The sequence below is a fragment of the Arvicanthis niloticus genome, chromosome 4, assembly GCF_011762505.2.
Source record: "Arvicanthis niloticus isolate mArvNil1 chromosome 4, mArvNil1.pat.X, whole genome shotgun sequence".
NCBI lineage: Eukaryota > Metazoa > Chordata > Mammalia > Rodentia > Muridae > Arvicanthis > Arvicanthis niloticus.
Window position 1 is genome coordinate 76,961,438 of NC_047661.1, and position 22,053 is coordinate 76,983,490.

Genomic DNA, 22,053 nt, shown 5'->3' on the forward strand with positions numbered 1-22,053 from the left:
CTATTGGCAGTTAGCGGCTGCTAGGGAACAAGAGTCTTTTTCCCTTGAGGGTATGTTAATCCCACCAAACAAGAGGCATCCAGTGCAGGAGACAGTGGGTTTCTATAGCCCCAACTACTGTAAGACTAGGGATTTTTAAAGGCTTGGGAGATTTCTAGAGGAATTTTTTGTAACAAAGAAACTTGGCTGGACATTTCAAAAGTATTTGGCAGAACATCTTGTCAGGGTGGGTGTTAAGGTATAGGGTACAGAACATGTCAAGTTCCAGAAAATGGGTCAAAAGCCAGTCAAATCCAAATTTTATAGAACACAGGAATGAACCTATTTTGACCTTGTAATAAGATGACTTCTAATCTTAAGATGGAGCCAGACTTGCCCATCAGGTGTAGCCAGTAGTAATTTGCCCGAGCTGCAGTGAACAGCCCCATGTCCGTTTGTCATGCACATATGGACAGGCTAAGTGGACTTCAAGGGACATTAAGAAGAAAAGATCGTGAAGTTGAGAGGGAGATGTGTTGAAGGGGCCTGGGGGTAAATGGAAGGGAAAATAGTAGGTACACATAATCAACATTCACTGTAAACATACATGAACATTTCAAGGAATAAATAATAGTTTTTCAAAAAACCTAGAAAATGCACTTGGTAGATAAACTTGATGCTCTGATGACTGGTAAAGTATGAAGATCAATTTTCTTTTTAAATTTATTTGGTAATTGGCATACACAGCAACAGACCTCCCTATGACATTTTCATGTGTACTTAGCTTTAATAGATTCCCACGCTGCTTATTTCCATCCTGGTCCTCTGGATTTCTCTCCTGTTCCCTCCCCCATACCTGATCCTGTTACCCCTTTCCCGTCCCCACCTCTCTCCTTCCACCTAAGTCCCTCCCTCCCTCTGCCTCCTGTGATTATTTTGTTTCCCCTTCTAAGTGGGATTGAAGCCTCCCCGCTTGGGCTTTCCTGCTTGTTAAAATTTGGATGATCTGTGGGTTGTATCCTGGGCATTCTGTACTTTTTGGTTAATATCCACTTATCAGTGAGTGCAAACCACGCATGTCCTTTTGGGTCTGGGTTACCTCACTCAAAAGTTCATTTTTTTTTATACGTGAATCAAATGCTATTGTGTATATGTACATCTTCACCATCTAGTCATCAGTTAATGGACATCTGGGCTGATTCCATGTCCTAGCTATTACGGTAAGAATAGCAACAAACATGGAGAATGTCTCTGGGGTAGGACACAGAGTCTTTTCAGTATATGCCTGGGAGGATGTAACTGAGTCACATTGTATTCCATTTTCCCTTTCGATAATTCTTCACACTGACTCCCTAGTTGCTGCATATGTTTATGCTCCCATCAACAGTGAATGAGTGTGTTCCTTTCCTCTGCATCCTCATCAGGGGTGTTGTCAATTGGTTTCCTTATGATAGCCATCCTGACTGGCAGAATATGGAATCTCAAATCAATTTTGTTGTGTGTGCACACATAAGCACATGGAAGTCAGGGAACAACCTGAGGTGTCATACCTCAGGAGATACAGTCTACCTTGTTTTGTTTTGGTTTTTGGTTTGTTTGTTTGTTTTTTGCAAGGGCCTCTCATGGGACTGAACCTAACCAGTGATGTTAGGCTGGATGGCCAATAAACCCCAGGGAGCTCTTCTCTACATCCCCAGTGCTTAGGTTATAAGTGTTTGACACATCTGGCCGTGTGTGTGTGTGTGTGTGTGTGTGTGTGTGTGTGTGTGTGTGTGTGTGTGTGTTTACTACTTGAATTTAGGTTCTTATGCTTTCATGGCAAGTTTTAGGTTGCAATTTCCTGATGGCTAAGGATGCTGAATACTTTAAAAGTAATATTGGCTGCTTGTAGTCCTTGGGAACTATCTTTTCAGTCCATTGACCCATTTCCTAAAAGGCAGTTTTGGGGTTTTTTGGTGCTTAGTTTTTGCTGTTCTTTAGTTGTTCTAGATACTAAACCCATATTAAGTATAGTGGGGAAAGGGGTCTTTCCCGTCCTGCAGGCTGTTTGCTGTTGATAGTTCCTTTTGCTTTTGCTATGCACAAACATTTTAACACCACGCGATCCTAATCTTGTGCTCCCGGAGTTCTCAACACTCTTGCCCGTATCTATATCTTGAAGTGTTTCTCATGTTTTCCTTTAGGTATTCATGCATTTACAGATTTAAATCATGTTCTTTGGTTCACATTGAACTGACTTTGCTAAAGTTGAGAGATATAAATCTAAACTGATTTTTCTACATGTGGAAATTCAGGCTTGTAAGCACCATTTATTTAATAGGCTATTTCAAGCGCATTTTGGGAACTTTGTCAAAAACTAGGTGGTCATAGCTATGTGGGTTTATTTCTGGGTATTTATTTTCTCTATTATGTTCCATTTACCAAGGTGTTCATTTTATTCCATTAATATATTATCTCTGTCACTAGAACTCTGTAATAGAGTTTTGTTTGGTTTTGGAGACATGGTCTTACTGTGCAGCCCTGGTTGGCCTGGAACTTCTTTCTTCTGTAAGTTGTTTTTTGGTCATGACCTTTGTTACAGCAATAGAAAACAGTTGGTCATATGTCTTTAGATGTTTCTAGGTTTTTCTAGCTCTTTGGAATCTAAGTTTTCAGCACATTCCATAATGATCTAGATTTCATTAGTTTGTTACAATGTTCCCTTTTCTTTCTCCTTCCTTTCTTTCTCTCCCAACCCTTTCTCTCATATATGGTGTATGTTATACAAAGTTGTTCTTCAAGACAAACAACTACCAGCATGTGGACTTCAGCTGTGTTAACTTGCAAAAAGATTAACCCCTCATAGAAGGGCAGGGGAGGTCACTAGACCCTCAAATAAGTGTCCAGCTGCCTCCTTCTATCTTTTGTATGCAACTCTGCTCTAACTACATGTGGCTAGACTAGGAGAGAAGGGCTCCATCTATGTAGCTATGGAAAAGCCATTACTCCTCCTAGATTAATATTGTCTGGTGTGGCAGAAGGGCACCAGCAGTAACCTCTCACTGTGCTCTGTAAGGCAAATAAACTCACTGGTTTCTTAGTGTCGTTGTACCTGTTTGTCATTAGAACCTTAGGAGGAAGGTTAGACATTGTTTACATCTCCCTGGGAAGACATTTTAGTAAACTGTGTGAGGAGTCTGAAGGGATGGATGACCATGCACACGCATGAAGGTCAGAGCAGACACTGGGTAGCTTCCTCTATTGCTCTCTACCTTACTGGCTTGAGACAGGGTTTCTCACTAACCTTCATTCTCAACATTTTGAGCTAGACTGGCTGACCAGTGAGCTCTCTGACCCTGCTTGTCTCCATAGCCCAATGGTGCTGCCTGCATGCACAGCTGTGGATGCCATCCTACATGGGTGCTGAGGCTCTGAGCAAGTTATCACACTTGCAGAACAAGCACCCACTGAGCCAGAGCCAGACCATGTGTGCCCTTTCACCTCTAAATGTAATCATTTGAGTCTTCTCTTTCTTTTGGTTAGTTTAGCTCTGGTTGTCACTCATTTATCTTTTCAAACAGTTCCTTGATCAATTCTATGCACTTATTTCCTGTTTCATTCATTTTGCTGTAATCTTTACTACGGCCTGAGGCATGTCACTAGGTTATTTAACATCTTTCTGATCATCTTACAGCTATAGACTTCTCTCTTGGGACTGACTTGGTTGCATCTGGTAGACTGTGATTCATTAGATTTTAGGATTTTTAAAAACACTCTCCTGATTTCCTCAAGGAACTACTGTTCATTCAAAAGTGTATTGTTCTGTCTCCAAGTATTTGTGCACTTCCCAAGTTTAGCATTGATGACATTGTCGGACTTAGTTTTTTGAGTCATGTCTTTTGTGAGTAAAGGGTCTTTGCATTCAAGGTTACTATTGAAAGAGGTTTGCATTACTGGTGATCGTGCTGCTTGTTCTAGCTGGCTGGTTTATTGGTGATTCTTCTTCCAGAATTGGTGGTTTCTCATTTGCTGTGTTGAATGTGCTTCTTTCCCATCTAGCCTCTGTTCATTCTTCTCGTGTGACATATTACCCTTTTTTTGTTCCATTGGGTGAACCTGTCTTTTTCTTCTGTGTATAGTACCCCTTTAGTAATTGCCATAACTTACACAAGTTACACAATTATTATTGTATGTGTATGGTATTTTGCCTGAATATATGTCTGTATGCACCTCACAATTTGCCTGGTGCCTTAGGCCAGGAAAGGACATTGGATCCCCTGGAACTGAAGCTACAGACAAATGTAAGCCATCATGTAAGTTCTGGGAATTAAATTCTAATCTTCTGAAGAACAGTGTTCTTAACTTCCAAACCATCACTCAAGCCCCCTTATGATTATTTTAAAATATTTTAATTTTTATTTCTCCACCAATCTAAAAAGATAGCTTCACTGAGTTGGTTATTTACTTTTAGTGTATGTAATATTCATGCTTTCCTGGTTTTAGGGTTGATAAACATCTGAAGTTATTCTGATATTTCCTTACATGTGAGTTGATATTGTCCTCTGATAGCTCCTGTAGTGTTTATTTGCTTATTTTTTACATACTGACTAAAACACATCATGCAGAGGTTCTTATCTGGTTATGTCTATTTGTGCGTTTGGATTCATCCTATGTTTGGATGTCTATAGGTTTGAGAAATCCTCAGATATAATTTCATTGAATAGGGACACCAGCAGCACATACAGTGTGACAAATGACACACAGTAGCCAAACCTGCCAAAACATAGAAGCCAAATCTGCCAATACCTTGATCTTGGACTTGTGACTGGCTATTTAAACCATCGAGCCTGTGACATTTGATCATAGAATCTCCCAGAAGCTAACACATTGGGGAAAAAAAAAAAAACAAAGCAAAACAAAACAGTGTGACATTAAAAAAAAAAAAGTAAATATGGTAAAAGATAAACAGATTATTTTGTCACGGAAAAGTATCTTATCACAGAAGCTAAGGCAAGAGTGGTTCAACAGGTTAAGAAATAGTTGCAGTAATGAACTCTACTGGGAGGCCATGGTGACACTCAAATAATAAAGGATTTTGTGACTCAGAAGTCACTGGTATCCTTTCTACTGATTCTCTGTTGGGGGAGTAAAAGGAAAACCTGCATGCATGAGGAGTGTGTGAGTGCGTGCATGTGGGAGTATGTCTATGAGTATGTATGTATGTATGTATGTATGTATGTATGTATGTATGTATGTCTTTGTGTGTGTTTGTGTATATGAAATGAAAATTTAATATAGGAACATTTATATTGAGGTATTACTGGAAAGAAAATGAGAAATCATTTTTCTTTCATTTTGTAATTAAAAAGTTTTAATGGGAAAGACAACTTCTGTGTATAGACCTTTGGAGATTTACTTTCTGGCTGGTGAATGTCCTTAGCTTTAACCACCATTTCTTCCTGAAACGAGATTTCAGTTAAACTGTACCTTGTAACTAGAACTGTTTCCTGTTGTGACTTCTATTGGGTTGGCTGGCCATCTATTTTTAGCATGATTATGAATCTGTACTTTAATGCCATTGATATGTTAATGAAGCACAGGGAGAAGTTTTAACTGGCTATTGCTAGTCAAGGGATCACAAAAAGTGACAAGTTTCTCTATTTTCAGGTTTTATACTTAAGTATGTAATCTGTTTCCAGTTTATCAGTGATGACAGAGGCCTAATGCATTTCTCATACTGGGGGCTAGTCATTTCCATACCATTTCAACCAGCACTTGTGTGCCTCAAACTGTTTCATATGATGTGGAAAAGGAGTAAGGAAAGATCTTTCTCAAAGCCCTTGGTGTATAAGTAAGGAGCTAATTGATACACCAGTATGCTCATTAGATGCCTATGAGGCGTCTGAGGAACCAGCCTGTCTCCATTTTGTAATCAGGAGACATTTTGATACTCTAGCTCAGCTAGGTTTCTCTTTACTATAACACTTATGTTTCTGATTCCTGGAATCTGACCACTTTGACACCAGCCCCACAGTGACAACAGCCCTGGCAGTTTATCTATAAACCCACTCCCTGGGGAGTTCCCAAAAGGTGCTTGTGTGCAAAATCCCTGACCCTGCAGTTTTGCCCTACAAAGAAGGCTTGGGAAACTAGCCCAGGGCTGATCTCTTGAGCCCCACTCTAGGGAGAGAAAGCTGCCGGTCGCCTCCCATGTGTACAAATAAAACTTGATTTGATTTGGACATAATTTGAGTTGGTGGTTTTCTCCTCACATCTGTGGGATTAACAGAGGTATTTATTTTTACTGCAGCACATATTAGCTGACATGTTAACTGGGGCTGGTATGCTTTTACATACATGTAGATAGGGTGCATTGATCAAACTCAGCTGCATATACCCTCTTGTCTATAATTATTATTCCACTTTTTATAGGGTGGATATTCTGTAGCTTCTGTCCCTGACAGAGAATAATGTACTTACCTTCTTGTGTATTGTTTACTTAATACAGTAACCTCCAGTCCCTTCCACTTTGCTAGAAAATGATAAAATTTCATTCTTCCTTATGGTGAATAAAATTGTATTCCTGTAATACACTGCATTTTCTTCACCCACTCACTTCTGGTCACCTAGTGTGAGTCCGCTCTTAGCTTGAAGATAGCTGTCGAAAGCCAAAGCTTCACATACAAGGTGTGATGAACCCCAGCTTACATGGCCTTCCCTCCCAAGATTCCTTTTCCAGCGGTTCTCTGTCCTAGGCCTTCTCCAGTACCACTCACAGGCCACACTGTGCCAGCCAGGAGCTTCATACTGAAACAAAACTGGATTTGCAGGTGGAGGAAAGGACATTCTCAGGGTTTTCTAAAGTTACACTTCAGGCCAATCAGCTTTCTTCAGGATCCCACGAGCAGTGGAAAGAAGGGCAGGGTCCTGCTGGTGCGGATGGATGGAGAGCCTGTCTCCGCCCTCTGCCCTGGTGTTCTCTTTGAAGGCAGGAGTTGGCTGAAGTGGCTTCTTTCACCCAAGGCCTCCCCGCTCTGTCTTTACTCAACTCTCCCTAATCACACAGCTAGTCCTTCCTTCGGTACATCAGTCTGGTGAAGGGTAAGAAAACTAGACTCAGTAAGAAAAAAAGCAACACAACTATTAACAATAGGCACTTTATTATTTTACAAACTTAGGCAATTTAAAGCCAAAGGGCTTTCTCATATAAGCTGTGCACTCCTGTATTACAGGTACTGGATCACAGGAACACTTCCAGGGGAACAAAATTAGAATTCAGAAAAGACTAGCCCAGAAACTCCAGAGTGGAGAATATGGCCAAAGACAGCCTTGTTTCCTGAAAGCTAACAGTCACTCTGGGGGCATGAATCAAACCAACTGGTTGCTAAAAACTGGACCTAATGCTGGACTGGTTGCTAAGGAACCAGTGGTGCTGAGGTGGGGGATGCAGGCTGTGGATGGCAGGCAGCAGCCTTACTTCTGGGAAAGTAGTATCTGCAGAGATGGTTAAGGAAGGCATATCTCACCATGATAACTCAACCTTGCCCTAACTATTAGTGCTCGAGTAATCACTGCAAAACACTTCATGCCTTTTCTTCAGATCAGAAACTCTTCTACTATTGTTAGAGCTCGTGACTGTCATGGATATGTGGTGTAAGTTCCTGACATTGAACAAGCACATAAAACCTGACTTCTTTATTAAGGTTTTATAGGGACATAAATCCTTTAGGGGCCACATGGAGTGCACATATTTCAGTAAGGATCTAGGTAGAAAGATAGACTTTCTGTATACCAAACCTAGAGGGTAATTCTGTTGTTTCTAGCCACTTTGGACACAGCTTAGTTTAAAATTGCTGGCCTATGGAGCCAGGTGTTGAGAAGAAATATGATTGTAGCAAACGCAGATGGAGACTTAATGCTCACATGGATTTCGCGCTGCCTCTTAAGAGTAAATCAGAAAGGGGTGGTGGTGTAGCTCAGTGGGTGGTGTAGCTCAGTGGATGTGTGCCGCCCTAGCATGTGTAAGACCCCGGGTTGGATTTCTAGCACTGTAATAAAAACAAAAACACAAAGAAGAATACATCAAAAAGGCTCTAAAACAAGTGCTCACTTGTTTAAGTTAACTTTAGTGAATAGAGTTAGGTGCTTAGAATTAGGCCTCTACTAAGACCTGAAGGGCCTCAAGAGATGTGACAAGATGTTATCAAATGTACTATTAACTTTCCCCTAATATTTACTACCCTATCTATCTATCTATCTATCTATCTATCTATCTATCTATCTATCTATCTATCTATCAAGACAGGCTTTCTCTGTATACCACTGGCTGTCCTGGAACTAGCTCTGTAGATCATCAGACTGTCCCCAAATTCAGAGTCGTCTACCTCTGCCTCCTGAGTGCTGAAATTAAAGACAAATGCCATCATACCCAGCTTCCATATATCCTATTTTACTGAGAAAAAACCCCACTTATTAAATATATTTATTTGTGTATAATATGTGTGGTGCACGTGTGGCAGTCAGATGGCTACTTTCAGGAGTCAGTTGTCTCCTTCCGTCTACTGTGCATCTGGGGACGGAGCTTAGGCCATCAAGCTTTGGAGCAAGCATCTTTATCTGCTGAGCCTTGTCTTAATCTATTTCAGCAAATACAGAAATGCTTGGGTATATTTATTTTCTTGGGTATATACTCTGGATCATACAAGTTAGAAAGTGTCTCCTAAAGGGGGGGGGGGGGCATGGGACGAGGTGTTCTAGGGAGGGGAAATGTGGAAAGGGGATGGCATCTTAAATGTAAATAAAATATATATTTAAAAAAAAAGTGTCTCCTAGTTATGTCTCACTGAAGAGGGACCGGGTGAAGGACAAGACAGAGACAGCCTTGGATTAAATAGCAATACCAGGAAATGCAGCATGATTTTCCTCATTGTTTGAAATATGTATAATCAGACCACAAAAGGATACATGTAAGTCGGGATGCCTCGTGTAGCCAAATGTTTCCGAATAAGTCTTTCGGTACCATACCAGTTAAAACCCTTTGTAGCATGTCCAATTCGTGGAAGATGAACACTTGCTATTGAAAAAAATAGATTATGATAATCATATGATAATTATGTAAAAACATGATAAAATAAAAATATATGCAGGAGAAAATATTGATGGTTTCATACAAAGTATACAATTACAATACCAAAAGTATTCTATGTAGGAAATGAAATGTAGAGAGAATATCTGATGTCTGTATGGATGTGGTGCCTGTCAATAATACAACTGATGGCCAATGGCTTAGGCAGGAAATAGGAGGTGGGACATCCGAGAGGAGAGAGAATTCTGAGACAGAGCCAGGTGGAAAGATTTGCTGGGAAGATGTGAGGAGACGGACACATGGTACCTGAGCACAGGTAACCAGCCACGTGGCAGAGTCTTCTCGGAACAAGAGTCTGGGAAGAAGAATCAGACCTAACATCTACATGAAAGAGGGGAAAAGCAGGTTTTTCTGTTGAACACAAGAACCCACAGGTTCTAGAAGTAAGTGGGTGGGTTGGGCACAGATTCTGACTGATGGGTAAGTCATAAATTAATTAGCATAAATTCTCCCAAAAGCCAAGGAATTCCACAAACACCGACATACACTAGGCTTGAGCAGACAGAGGAGGAAGCTAAGGACTGCTTTGTAACCATGACAACATTGCCCATTGGATGGACACAGCCCACAAAGGAAAGGGCTATGTAAATACAAAATGAAGTAGGTGAGACCTTTGGTTTGATTTTACCAGGCAGATCAAGGGAAGTCTTGACATTTCTTGCCTCCCTTCAAAAGTCACAGCACATGTCTGGACAGAAATCCTCATCCTGAGCACAGTGGGAAGGCCTACCTTTCTTTTTCTTTGCTGCTAAAAATATCTTCTTTAGGCCCTCTTCTAGGGCTGCCATCTTAATGCCAGACAGGACATTGGTGCGATCACGGTGCTGAGCCACAGCCAGGGCCAACTGCAAGAGGAAGCACAAGGCAGTCACACCGCCAGCAAGTGTGCCAGCAGCCACTGAGGAGCAGACTGTCACAGAGGACCAGCGCTCAGCCCAGCCCTCCTGGATGCTGCCTGGGCAGCAGTGTCCTACAACATATGGCACCTGTATTATGCCATGGTAACTTATGTAGGCTTTTCTTTCTTATTTCAAGATAGGGTCAAGCCAGAGTCCAAAACACAGACTTCCCTAACTGTTTTCCAGGAAAGAGAAACTGTGGAATCTTGGCTGATATTTGTCAGAGTTCTGTATTTCAGCCCTCTAACTGGGTGCCCATCAGTTCCACAGCCCCAGGACAAGAGTCATCCTATCTCCATCCTAACAACCCCTGTGAAGACAGTGACAAACCCTCCTGCCCTCCGAGATCCTCCAGGGAACTGCTGAGGCCAACACAATCCACCCGGACATGCGGCTGTACACTGCAGCATCCTTATGCAGTCCTGAGTGAGACTAAGCCCAGGCTGGGTAAGCATGCGGCCACCGCCACATTCACAGCCACCAGCCTGAGCCACTGGACTCTGTTTCTTATGCACAGATACCTTTGTCCCCTTTCTGCCCACTTCAAGTAGCATTGTAGAAATTACTGAGGTTAGTCACACAGGCCTTTGAGTGTGAGCATCTCTTGGCCTCACTTTCTAACTCTTTTTCTAAGTCAGCAATGATCTGGTTCAAACTTCATGGATTTGGCTCTCAGACAGAGTCAGGTGGATGTGGTTAAAAATAAAACTCACTACAGATACTCCAACTGACAAGCAAGGAGGAGACACTTAAGATGCAAAGCAGAGGAGGTGTGGGCTGCTTCCTATCTTCTGCTGGCTAGAAAGCATAATCCTTCACACAAATTTCTGTATAAACAAAAATGATAAACCCTGAGAATTTTACATCATACTTTCGTATTCTACTCAGGAAATGCTTTGGGGCATATTCTATGAGCCAGCACTGCATGGAGTACTAACAATAAAAAGAACAGAAAGAGGCTGCAAAGCCTATGACCCGAGCTTGATTCCCAAACATCCACATGGTGGAAAGAGAATGGACATCTGCATGTTGTCCTCTAAACCAACAGGCATGTGCACAGGCAAGTACACATGTGCGAGCTTGTGTGCATGCACGCGCGAGCACACACACACACACACACACACACACACACGAGGAAATTAGAACTTGTAGAAAGGCATCAAATATGTGCACACATAGAGGATGGACTCTGAGGGCACAGTGAGAAGGTGGCTGGTCATGCAATGCTATTAGAAAGGCCCCTAGGCTCCTGTCTGCAAGCATGGCAGAGTATCATTAATAGTGTCTCTCGCGTGGAATGTGTCTCGAGTTGGGTCAGTCATTGGTTGGCTGTTCCCAAAGTTTCTGCTCCATCTTTATCCTTGCACATCTTGTATGCCTGAAGACAGGAACCTCACATAATTGTCTCCTCAGAGGCTTCATCTAGAAGCAGATGGAGGCAGATGCAGAGACCCACAGCCAAATCTTAGGTGGAATTTGAGGAAGAGTAGAGATAGAATTGAGCAAGCCAGAGGGGTCAAGGACACAAGAAGACCTACAGAGTCAACTATGGACCCATGGGAGTTCAGAGCCTGGGCCACCAACTAGGGAATAAGCAGAGGCTAGACCCAGACCCCTACACATCTGTAGCAAAAGTGCAGCTTGGTCTTCATGTGGGACCCCAAACAAGTGGAACCAAGGCTGTCTCAGTCTCTGTTCCCTGTCACTGGATGCCCTTCCCTTACCTGGACTGCATGGTTGGGCCTCAGTGGAAGAGGATGTGCCCAGTCCTGCTGGGACTATTTGTCCCAGGGTGAGGAGGTACCAAGTGGGGTTCCCCTTCTCGGGGGTAATGGGGGAAGGGACTTGTAAGGGTGAGAGTGGAAAGGGAGGGTTATGATCCGGATGTTAGGTGAATAAAATCCAAAACAAAATGGATTGCTACCCCATGTAATCACGTTGTCCCCAGCAACACTCGCAATACATTTCTAAGGCTGAAGCCACCTAGTAGGTGGCATAGATGTGGCAGTCCTAACGAGCTACTGTGCTACTGCACAGGCTGGACAGTGGGCAGGCAAGGCTGGACAGCAGAGGTGTCAAGAGCAGCTTCAGTCCTGGCGTGTGACAGATTTTTACTTACCAGATCTTGTCCTTTGTCTCGTGACTCTTTATCATCGATAGGAAATAAAAGGACATCGCCCAAACTCAGGTCTGAGGTTTTTAGAGAGAGTAAAGAGAACATTAAGCTCTTGAGGGGTTCATTTTCTAACTCCAACCACAGTTTTGTTATTATCTTGCTTTCTGAAACATGATCTCACTGTAGCTAAGGCTTTCCTTGAACTTGCAGCAATCCTCCTGCCTTGCCCTCCCCGGTTCCAGGCTATAGGCATGGGCCACCATGGCTTGCTCCATTAGGTTTGGCACTGCAGCTCTGTCTGAAATTTTTTCAGCCTTTCCCCTGACTTGTCATCATCTGCGGCAGGTACCCAGCTGCTTCCCTCCAAACTCTGGTCCTCACACGTTACTAACCCGGTGCCTCTGTGGTCATCAGAGAAATTCGGAGAGGCATGAGGTTGGGGGAGTCCCTGTTTGTCTTAAATCACCCACACACTGCACTCTACCATTTCACCTGTATATTTCCCTCTCTCCGAATCAAATCAAGCCTATACTCTAGACAAATGGGCCAATTTAGTTCTGGGCTTTAGAGACTCAGTGTGAATTTTCTGTTCAAACAAAAATGATAAATAACCCTAATCTTTTAAGTCATTCTCTGGATCAGACTTCCCAAATAAGCAGGCTACCTGTGAACAGTCTCTATCGCGTGGCTAAGCTTCCCTTCCCCCTTGTATAGTGACTCTACCCTGGGCTGCCTGGGGCTATCACTGCCTAGATCCTGCAGTCATTGGGCACTGGGAATGCTAAGTCTGGGGAAGATACAAGAAACTGAGACAGCACTGGAAACTCTATGGTCACCTCTCTCCAGCCATGTGAACTCTACTCATCTTCTCAGACCCAAGGCAATGCTCTCAGCCTTCCCTGGTGGCTCTAGCCATGCTCATCGGCTCTGCTGCCCTGCTTTAACCCCTCTTAGAGGTGATGGCACCGTTCCCCTCCCCTCGAGTTACACTGAACATTATTCTTTAAGTCTGTGTCGCCACAATTTAGACTTCAAACTCCTCCCAGTGTTCCAAGGTAATATGGCCACTGATAGGGGTGAAAGCCACTAGCCATTCTGATTCTACTCCATTGATACTGTGGGTCTCTTTGACTCCATCACCATCTCTTTAATTGTGCAAAGTGGGTATCTCTAATCTAGAAATCCAAATTCTATGTGACAGTTTTGAATTCAGATTCTCATATGACACCAGAATAGGAAGTAGCCCACTTGACTTCCTGTGGTGGGTACATTTAAAACACTGTTGTGTGAAATTACCTTCATGTTGCTTATTAAATGTATGTGAAACATATGAACTTTTTACTTAGACTTGGATCCCAACACCACAGACTCATAATGTACACACACATATTCCAAATTATTTTTTAAATCCACAATTTGAAACATTTGTGGTCCCAAGCATTTTGGATGAGGTCTACTCAACCTTAGCTCAAAACTACATTCTCAAGTTCCCTCTTTTCTCTAACAATCCCTTCCTCTTCCTGCCTCAGTGACTAAGTGGCTACATTTCCCAGGCTACATTTCTGTGATCTCGTTTCTCCCTCACGACTACAATCCAGGACTTTTACACAGGGCCTCCTCCATCCACATCTCAAACTCCCCTCTCTCTGGTTCTCTGCTTTCCCAACTGTCAGGTCAGGATCCAGTCCTGGAATGAATTCTCTCAACAATCCGTCACTAGAGCCAATATTCACTCCATCTGTTTGCCCCCAGACAGGGCAGAAGCATGAGCTAAACCCAATCTCTAAGAGCTCTGGCAGGTGTTCCTCTTACCAGGGTTCTTATCCCCTCAGTTACCTCAGAAAAGAACAAGGAAGCCTTCAACCCTGCCACCACACTGTGACTGTTGCACATAAAAGCAGGTCCCTTTTCCCGCCTCTGGTACCAAAAACTGATACTGGCCATCAAGTCCACCAGTCCTCAAGTCCTCACACACCCTTACACTTCTGTCTTCAGGGAGTGCGCTAGCCCTCCTTCCCCACAGCACCGAGTCTGAGCTGCAGTGAACAGTTTAAAAGTATGTCCGATTTCTCTCTACTGGGTCTGATGTTCTTCTAGGGAGATGGTCAGGAGGGTGAGCAGAGACCTGGTCTTCAGCCAGAACACTTGCATCTACTATTCTTATAAGAAAATAAACTGACGGGATCTGCCTCAAAGCCACACACTATGGGCAAGCGATGGCAGGAGCCAGGCCCCTGCTGGCGTTTCTCATCCTGCAGGGCACCCTAACACGCCAGATGCATTGTTTTAAGTGTCCTCTCCTGCCCTTGAGCCTCTCCTCCTCTTCTCTGCTTCTTACCTTCCATTTTCCCAGCCAGTTCATATATTTTTCTTGGTTCAGCTGACCTTGCTTCCAGAGCTGTGAATAAACCACCTCTGCCCCAGCGGCCAGAATCATCTGACAGGAGAGAGAAAATGTCCATCTATAGGAGGCCGGTCCAGTCCGTGACTGCAAACCAAGGGCACCCAAATAGGCTTGGGGGAGAGTGATTCTGTAGACAAGGAAATGTATCTAATCTCCTAGGAATACTCTAGAAGGTATATAGAATATACTGTGCCAAGAATGGTCAAAACAGGAATGTCAGAAATGAAGTATGAAAGGGAAGTTCTGGCGCCTGTGAGGGATGCAGACTCCAGAGCAGACGGACAGAATGGAGTGGACACTGATAAGCCAGCCTGCAGTGCACACTTGCACATGCAGTAAGGAGGAAGAAAAGTGGAAGGACTCAATTCAAGCTGGCGCTAGTCCATCTGGCTTAACCTTATATTTATACTCACTTACTCTACACACACTGGCTCGTATATCTGACATGTCACCCACTGTTGTCACACCAGGCACCTACCAGTGAACCACAACAGAAGTCCCAGCCCCACAGGGCTCACTTTCCAATGCAATGAGACATTCAAATAAACCAATGGATGCTACCACATCGGGTGACGAAATGCATGCCAGAGGAGAATAGGACAGAGTAAGACAGAAGGCAAGGATGGAGACCTCTCCACTTAAGGGGCCAGGGAAGCAGGAGCTTGCACATGCTCAGTGTGGTTGCTGGGGAAAGAGGATTCCAGGTGGAGGAAGTTAAAGTGTGCCGGCCGCACGAGGAACACACTTGGAGTTTTGCTGTTCCTCACAGGATGGATTTACTTTCTGAGTGTCACCTCCTTCCACCCTCTTAAACACATAGTGCAGAGGATAAAGCTGATACCAATAGCCCATGTGTAAAAGGAAGCTGGGGCCTAAGGAGGTTGGATAATTCAACCCAGTAAAGAGTCAACTCTCACTGCTAAAAGCCACACCCCCAACCATACAATGCTGCACTGGGAGGACCACTTTTAGGTCACATTTGACCTTACCCTTCCAACTTCTGGGCATCATAAAGACAAGGTCTCCTCAGAGTCCCAGCCTACTACTCGTACCTACACAGTGCACAATGACAGCATCTTCTTCACCAGCCTGGGGGTGGGTGACGTCACCACTAACATAGTTAATGGCGGTTGAGTCTAGATCTTCATACTCTAGCTCGGCAGAAGGCTCATCTCTGTCCTCGAGGTCCTCGGGCTCACTGTCCTCCGAGGGCAGGCAGAAGGACTGATAACCATTGGATTCCCACCAGGCCATCCTGCACCAGACCAGAGAGAGGAATTAATGATCCCTTGGATCATCTACTCGCAGGAGGTGACACGTGAACTCCCTCTGACTGAAGTTTTCTCCCTCCGTGTAAATAAGCAAGGTTTACTGATTACTGGTCTAACTGCCTCCCTACTACACTCAGAAGAAGCCATCAAGTTTCTCAGAGCCTGACAACCTGAGCTCAATCCCAGGAACCAATAGGGTAAAGAGAAAGAAGAACTGCCAGTGAGTTGTCCTCTGTGCTGTGGTGCGCGCGCGCGCGTGCACACACACACACACACACACACACTATAGATAGATACAGATACACAGATAGATAGGCTCTTATCAGACAGAATGCATCCTCACCTTGGCGCTGAGGACTAAACGTAAGGCCTCATCTTTAAAACTGTACTCTGACTCCAGTAAGAGCTGCAGAGCAATCAAGGCTTCCTGGCCTTAGCACCATGCCAGCTGTGGGCTCACTGCACAAGACCCCCCTCTTAGCGACAGTGACCCCCAATATAATGCAGACAAACTTCTTCCTGTGCTCAGCCTCCTCCTTCTCCTTCTTCTTCTCCTCCATTAGTTTCTTTCTCTTGGCCGCTGCTTCCTGTCTTTTCTTCCGTCTGTCCTCCAGCTCTTCTGGGCTTAGAATCTTCTTCCTTTTGATGGGCCTTTCTGCAAGGCCTGGGATAAGAACCTTAGACATGAAGACCCATGGTCAGGAAGCTCAAGGCCTGCCTGCTCCTCTGCAAGCTCCATCTAAAGCACTCTGCATGGGTGCAACGGAAACAGCGCATCTCCACCCTGCCTGTGCGGTGGGCACTGGCTGAGTCACTGTGGTTTACTGCTAAACATGACACCTCACAGGCACCGTGGCCACTGAGCACCAAACTCTGCCAAAGCACTGAGGTGGGCAGAGGCAGTCACAGTCACTTCATGAGGAACAAAGCACTTTCAAGTAACTTTTCTTTCTCAACTGAAATCATAGCTTATAGAATGCCAGTCCTACCTTAAATAATTTTAGTGCAACTTTGTACAAATCATTATATGATTCCTTTTGAACCAGGTTGTTTCAGTAACCTCGTTACTTAGTGACAGCTCTAGAGAACATACATGAAGGCCAGACACTGGAACATCACATGTCGTTTATGACTGCCAACCTACTAATGAATGAATGAGAGCGTGGATGAATCAATGAATGAATGAATGAATGACTTAGGGTCACAAAGGCCAACAGCAGGCATGGCATCTTCTTGTAACAATGTGATTCCTACAGGGTGCCTTAGAGGACCAAGAGCTGCTTTTACCTGCATGAGGTCATAAAATATACATACTATCCTAATGCATATTTGGAGGCGGCAGGGTCTCCTGTAGCCCAGGCTATCCTTGAACTTACTTATAGAAATGGTCTGTCCTTGAACTCCTGGTCCTCTTGCCTCCAGTTCCCACATGCTAGGATTATAGGCATGCATCACAATGCTCAATTTCCAAACTTTTTGAATAAAATTTTTATCTATTACTTATGTGTATGTGTGTGAGAAAGGGAGTATATGTGTGTTTAAGTGTGTGTTCACACATGTATGAGTGTGTGCGTGCATGGCACAAGTGTGGAGGTCAGAGGACAACTTTTGGGAGTCAGGTCTCTCTTCTCCCAGGCTCCTAAAGTCACACTCAGGTGGTCAGGCTAGCACAGCAAGTGCTCTTACCTGCCGAACCATCTGCCGGTCCTTAATGTCTTTCAAAGACTTATTTATTTCATATTTTATGTGTATGACGGCTTCACTTGCATATATGTATGTAAACCATGTGTGTGCAGGAGCCTGTGGAGGTCAGAGGGGAGTGGTGGATGCCCCTAGACCTGAGTTACAGGAATGTGAGCTGCCATACAGATGCTGGGAATCTGGGCCCTCTTGAGAATGGTAATGGCTCCTAACCAGCGTGCCATCTCTCCAGTTCCTCCCCTGTCTGACCAATGCTTTTAGAGCATTTTACAGTCATTATTCCAGAGTGCAGTTCACTTACTACACTCAATCAGCACAGGCTTGTTCCTTAACAACCCATCCTAAGAAAACAGAGTGACTCCAGCATCATCCTTTGCCTTCTTAGGGACCACAGTTTGGAAGAATTGTAGACGTGCTGGTTCTTACATTGCCTTTATTGCGGAGGGTCCGGCCCCCATGACTTGCTTTTTCTAGAAGAGTTTTCTGAAGATTCACCAGCTGTTCAAATGACTTCCTGTCTTCCTTACTGGGCTCCTTAGAATAGTCTCTACCTTCAAATAAGTACATGTGGTTTTCTAAAAACACAAAACCAAAAAAATGGATGTCAGGCACAGGGAAACAGATTAATACTATTCAAAGCAGCTACAAGGGAGAACAAGGGAATGGGCCACATTCTAAAAATGAGACAAGACCAGCTTATGACCACACCGCTTCCTTTCCTGTCATGAACACCTTTGGGTCCTGCATAGCAATCCTGTATGTTCTCTTTTCATAGGACAGAACACAGTTCATGGCCCCGTTGGTCCATTCTTGATGACCAAGGACTGGGGAATCCCTTCACCCTGCCGAGCCTCCATCCAGAATGGGATGAATACACCATTCTGCTCCTCAGCACACATCCCACTGACATGAAGGTTCCTTAGTGAATCCCCGCTTTTAACGTCCAGCACACATTTAACACTCTGCCCACTCCCGATAACACTGAAAGAACAAAAGGCAGATCGTTGGAGAAAACGAAGCATCGCAGAAATGATCCCTGCATTTACAGCTCTGAAGCTCCCACACTGCACCTTCCTGCCTCGCATCAGCTCCCTGGCTAACAGAGGCTTGTGCGGGGACCCACAGTTGAGTACTGAAGGAGGAACCTGCTGATTCTGAGACCCGAGAGCTCTGCTCAGTAGATGACTATACAGAGAAGACATTCTTGAGCGGCACTCAATTCTGTGAGGTCTCTGTTCTGTTTTATTTTTAGGATTTCACTTTTAATTGTGTGCATCAACGCACATGTGGGTTTGTACACATGAGTACTGTGCCGTGGGTGCCAGAAGACGGTGTCAAATCCCCCCGAGCTGAGGCTGCAGGCAGCTGTGAGTTACCCAGCACAGGTGGCAGAAACCGAACTAGATGAGCAGCGAGTGCTCTTGACATTTGAGTTTTGTAACTGTGTAAAAGGACAAAGCACACATTTATAGGCCGTTTTACAGATAAACAGAGGCTTGGTGAGGATGGGTGAACATTCAAGATCAGGAAACAAACGAGAATCATCCGTGATCGGCACCCACAAACAGGTGAGGACAAGAAACTGAGGTGCACTTAACAGCACACGTTACCAAGCCATGTATTTTCAGAGCACTGGGAAGTCAGCGATAAGTATGTTTTCCCTGGAGAGTACAAAAGCAAAACATTTCCATCCCCAAGAGATCAATTGCTTCACACTTGTACCAAACTCTAACCAGCTGTAATTCTAATTGGCATTTGCTAATTAAATCAGCAGGGGGCTTTCAGAGAGATGCTCCATCAACAAGTGGAAAAGAAAATAAAGACCTGAGAAGTGTCAAAACACAATCAACATATGTAGCTGCATACACCATGAAATGCTAACTTCTAACATAAATGTGCCTTTTAAAAACCCTGGCATTCAAGATAAACCGATCATACTTGGGATTTTCTACTGGGGCTGCTTTAATGACTGGTCTTTCATATCCACTGATGCTGCTTTAAATCCTGCACCCTCAGGCTGCAGCCAAGAGAGGTTGAAATCACACCCCAGACCATCGGTCCTCAACCTGGGTCTCAACCCTTTTGGGGGTTGAACGACCCTTTCACAGGGGTTTCCTATCAGATATCCTGACCCTCAGATATGTATGTTACAATTCATAATAGCAAAAATTAAAGTTTTGAAGTAGCATCAAAAATAACTGTCCGGTTGGGGGTCACCACAACATGAGGAATTGTATTAAAGGGTCACAGCATTAGGAAGGCTGAGAACCACTGCCCTAAACCCTCATGTGTACCCGGCCAGTTCAGCCACCTACCACACAGGAAGTCTAGACCCATTCATCAAAGATAAGCTTCCAAATGTTAATTCTATGGGGGAATTTTTTTCCCTTAGCAGTTGGCCTGTCTAAAAATACATAATTTTTTAGCAGTCGGATTGACTTAGAAGTGTAATGATCTTTCTGAAAACATGGCAATTTTATTTTGTTCTGGCAAATGTTGGAAAAATAAGCTGAAATTAATCTAAGTGAGTGAAGAAATGGATGTAAGCTTTGGCATTCAAGGTAATCAAATGTAACTTAAAATACGGCTCTGCGCAGCTATTTCTCCCTTCATCTGAAACCTCTAAATGACAGTAACGGGGTTTTAAGAAAGATCTATGAGGCGATGGTAAATGGAACCGCTCAGCACTCTCCGGAGAGCGTGGAGTGGCTGATGGGGGCAACAGATTAACATGAGCCAGGGATGCAGAACAGGGGCGCTCAGCCAACATTACCCATGAGGACAGACCCTCCCGACCCTCCAAAAACTTAGAATTCACAAGTGCAGAGCATCACAGGTGGGGCCTTAAGAGAACATTTGCACACCCAAAACAGAAACACTCAGCCACGGATACACCCTTCTTTTCAGCTTAAACCAAAGACTTTATGTCAACCCTCACTCTTCAAGGATGATATTAGAGGATTTGTCTCTTCACTGGCCAATTAAACACTTCAAACATGAGTGTGTAGGATGGCTCCCTCTGTGCAAAATCTGGCTCACCCATGTTGGAGTGGGGTCCTGGCAGCATCACGGCAGGACTACCTGTTAGCCTCCTGTCACTGTACCAGCACCCCAGCTAGACCACCAATGGACACCAGGCGTGTTCTAGGAGACTATGAACAAGAATGAAAAGGTTCGAAAATGACAGGGGGGCAGAGAGAGAGGGAGACAGAGCAACAACAGGAAGAAACAGAAGCAATGCAGTGGACAAGAGGGTAGGGGATCTTTTTCAAAATATAACAAATGTCCTCTTGGTAATACACATTCTAGATCTGCAACAAATGTTCTCAAAGAAGAATCAGGGACAATATCACACCCTTGAAACGACAGCAAGATACAATTAAATTGGAGAACAAGAAAGCTTCTTGAAGATTACAAATGGGATGCTATCGTGTGAAATTTAAAGATCAAACAATGGCAAGGGTCAAAGAGCAGTGTCCCCTGGAGTGACCAGCTGTCTGAACTCTAATTTCTCCACACATCCCATAAGAATCTCACTAGTGCACACCTGATATGAAGTGAGGAACTGGGAAGTACTATAAACTCCCATTTGTGAGTCAACAGAGAAATGGCCATCCAAACCAGTGCCCCAGCTCCAAAGCCCCAGACACATACTGCAGAGGCCAGCTCGAGTAGCATCAGAGGTAGTGAGACAGACTGAGACCTGGAGCGGCAGAGCAATAACCACAAAGGAAAATTAAGAGACTATGAAGTAAATGTAGGCAGACAGTTTGGAAGTACCATCTCTGTGTGTTTGGAAGGCTATGGGGGTAACTGTCCCCTTCTCACTGTGCTGCAGCGAAGGGAGAGAGAAGGCAAGTGGTGGAAAATCAGCTTCTGGAGAAGCCAGAGGGGATGCCCAGCCTACCTGTCGCCTCAGTTTATAAGGGCCCAGTCTCAGGCAGAAGGCAACCTGAACTAGAAACATCGACTTCCCGTCGCTGCTGGTACAGGAAAACAGTGACTGAGCATAGCCATGAGACATCGGGGAGCATTCTTCACGCAGAAACACTTTAGTGGGCTAGAAATGTCGCTCAGTTGGCAGAGTACTTGCCCAGCATGCACAGAGCTCTGCATCCAATCCCTAGCAGCCCAAAAGCCAGCATGCTGGGACATGCCTGTAATCCCAGCACGAAGGTGGACGTGGGAGCATCAGAATTTCAAAGCTAAAGATCCTTCACTTCAATGGTGAGCTTGAGGCCAGGATGCTGGGGTACACTAGACCCCAAACAAACCAATGTACAAACACTTCAAATCCAAAAATTTGGAACACTGACCACAGTTGGAGTGGGGAGAAAACCATGCACGCACCTGTGTCTAGTGCACAGCACAGTCTGCACTGCTCATAAGCGCATGTTGGATTTACAAGGTAAACCTCAGGGCTGAGAGATGGCCGGCACTTAAGAACACTTGCTGTTCTTACAGAGGATCTGCTTCAGTCCCAACATTCACATGGAGCTAACAACTGTCCATAACTCCAGGAGGATTTTGTGACCTCCTCAGGCGGTGCATGCATGAGC

General features: G+C 44.3%; 1 protein-coding gene across 3 annotated transcripts in view; it reads right to left on the reverse strand.

Annotated features, from left to right (window-relative positions):
* Positions 1-7,101: 7,101 nt before the first annotated feature.
* The window catches only part of Chd1l (chromodomain helicase DNA binding protein 1 like), a 51,009-nt gene continuing 36,057 nt past the window's right edge, over positions 7,102-22,053 (reverse strand). The window contains exons 16-23 of one of the 3 annotated variants that reach the window (XM_034499466.2): positions 17,921-18,069; positions 16,307-16,470; positions 15,575-15,777; positions 14,457-14,555; positions 12,122-12,192; positions 9,834-9,948; positions 8,923-9,031; positions 7,102-7,452 (exon numbers count right to left, since the gene is read on the reverse strand). In XM_034499466.2, the coding sequence (XP_034355357.1) occupies positions 7,374-7,452; positions 8,923-9,031; positions 9,834-9,948; positions 12,122-12,192; positions 14,457-14,555; positions 15,575-15,777; positions 16,307-16,470; positions 17,921-18,069 (989 nt within the window). In that variant the 3' untranslated portion in view covers positions 7,102-7,373. Of the gene's footprint in view, positions 7,453-8,922; positions 9,032-9,833; positions 9,949-12,121; positions 12,193-14,456; positions 14,556-15,574; positions 15,778-16,306; positions 16,471-17,920; positions 18,070-22,053 lie in introns of those variants that run through there. The other 2 variants (XM_076932993.1, XR_013109977.1) reach the window with 2 other exon arrangements.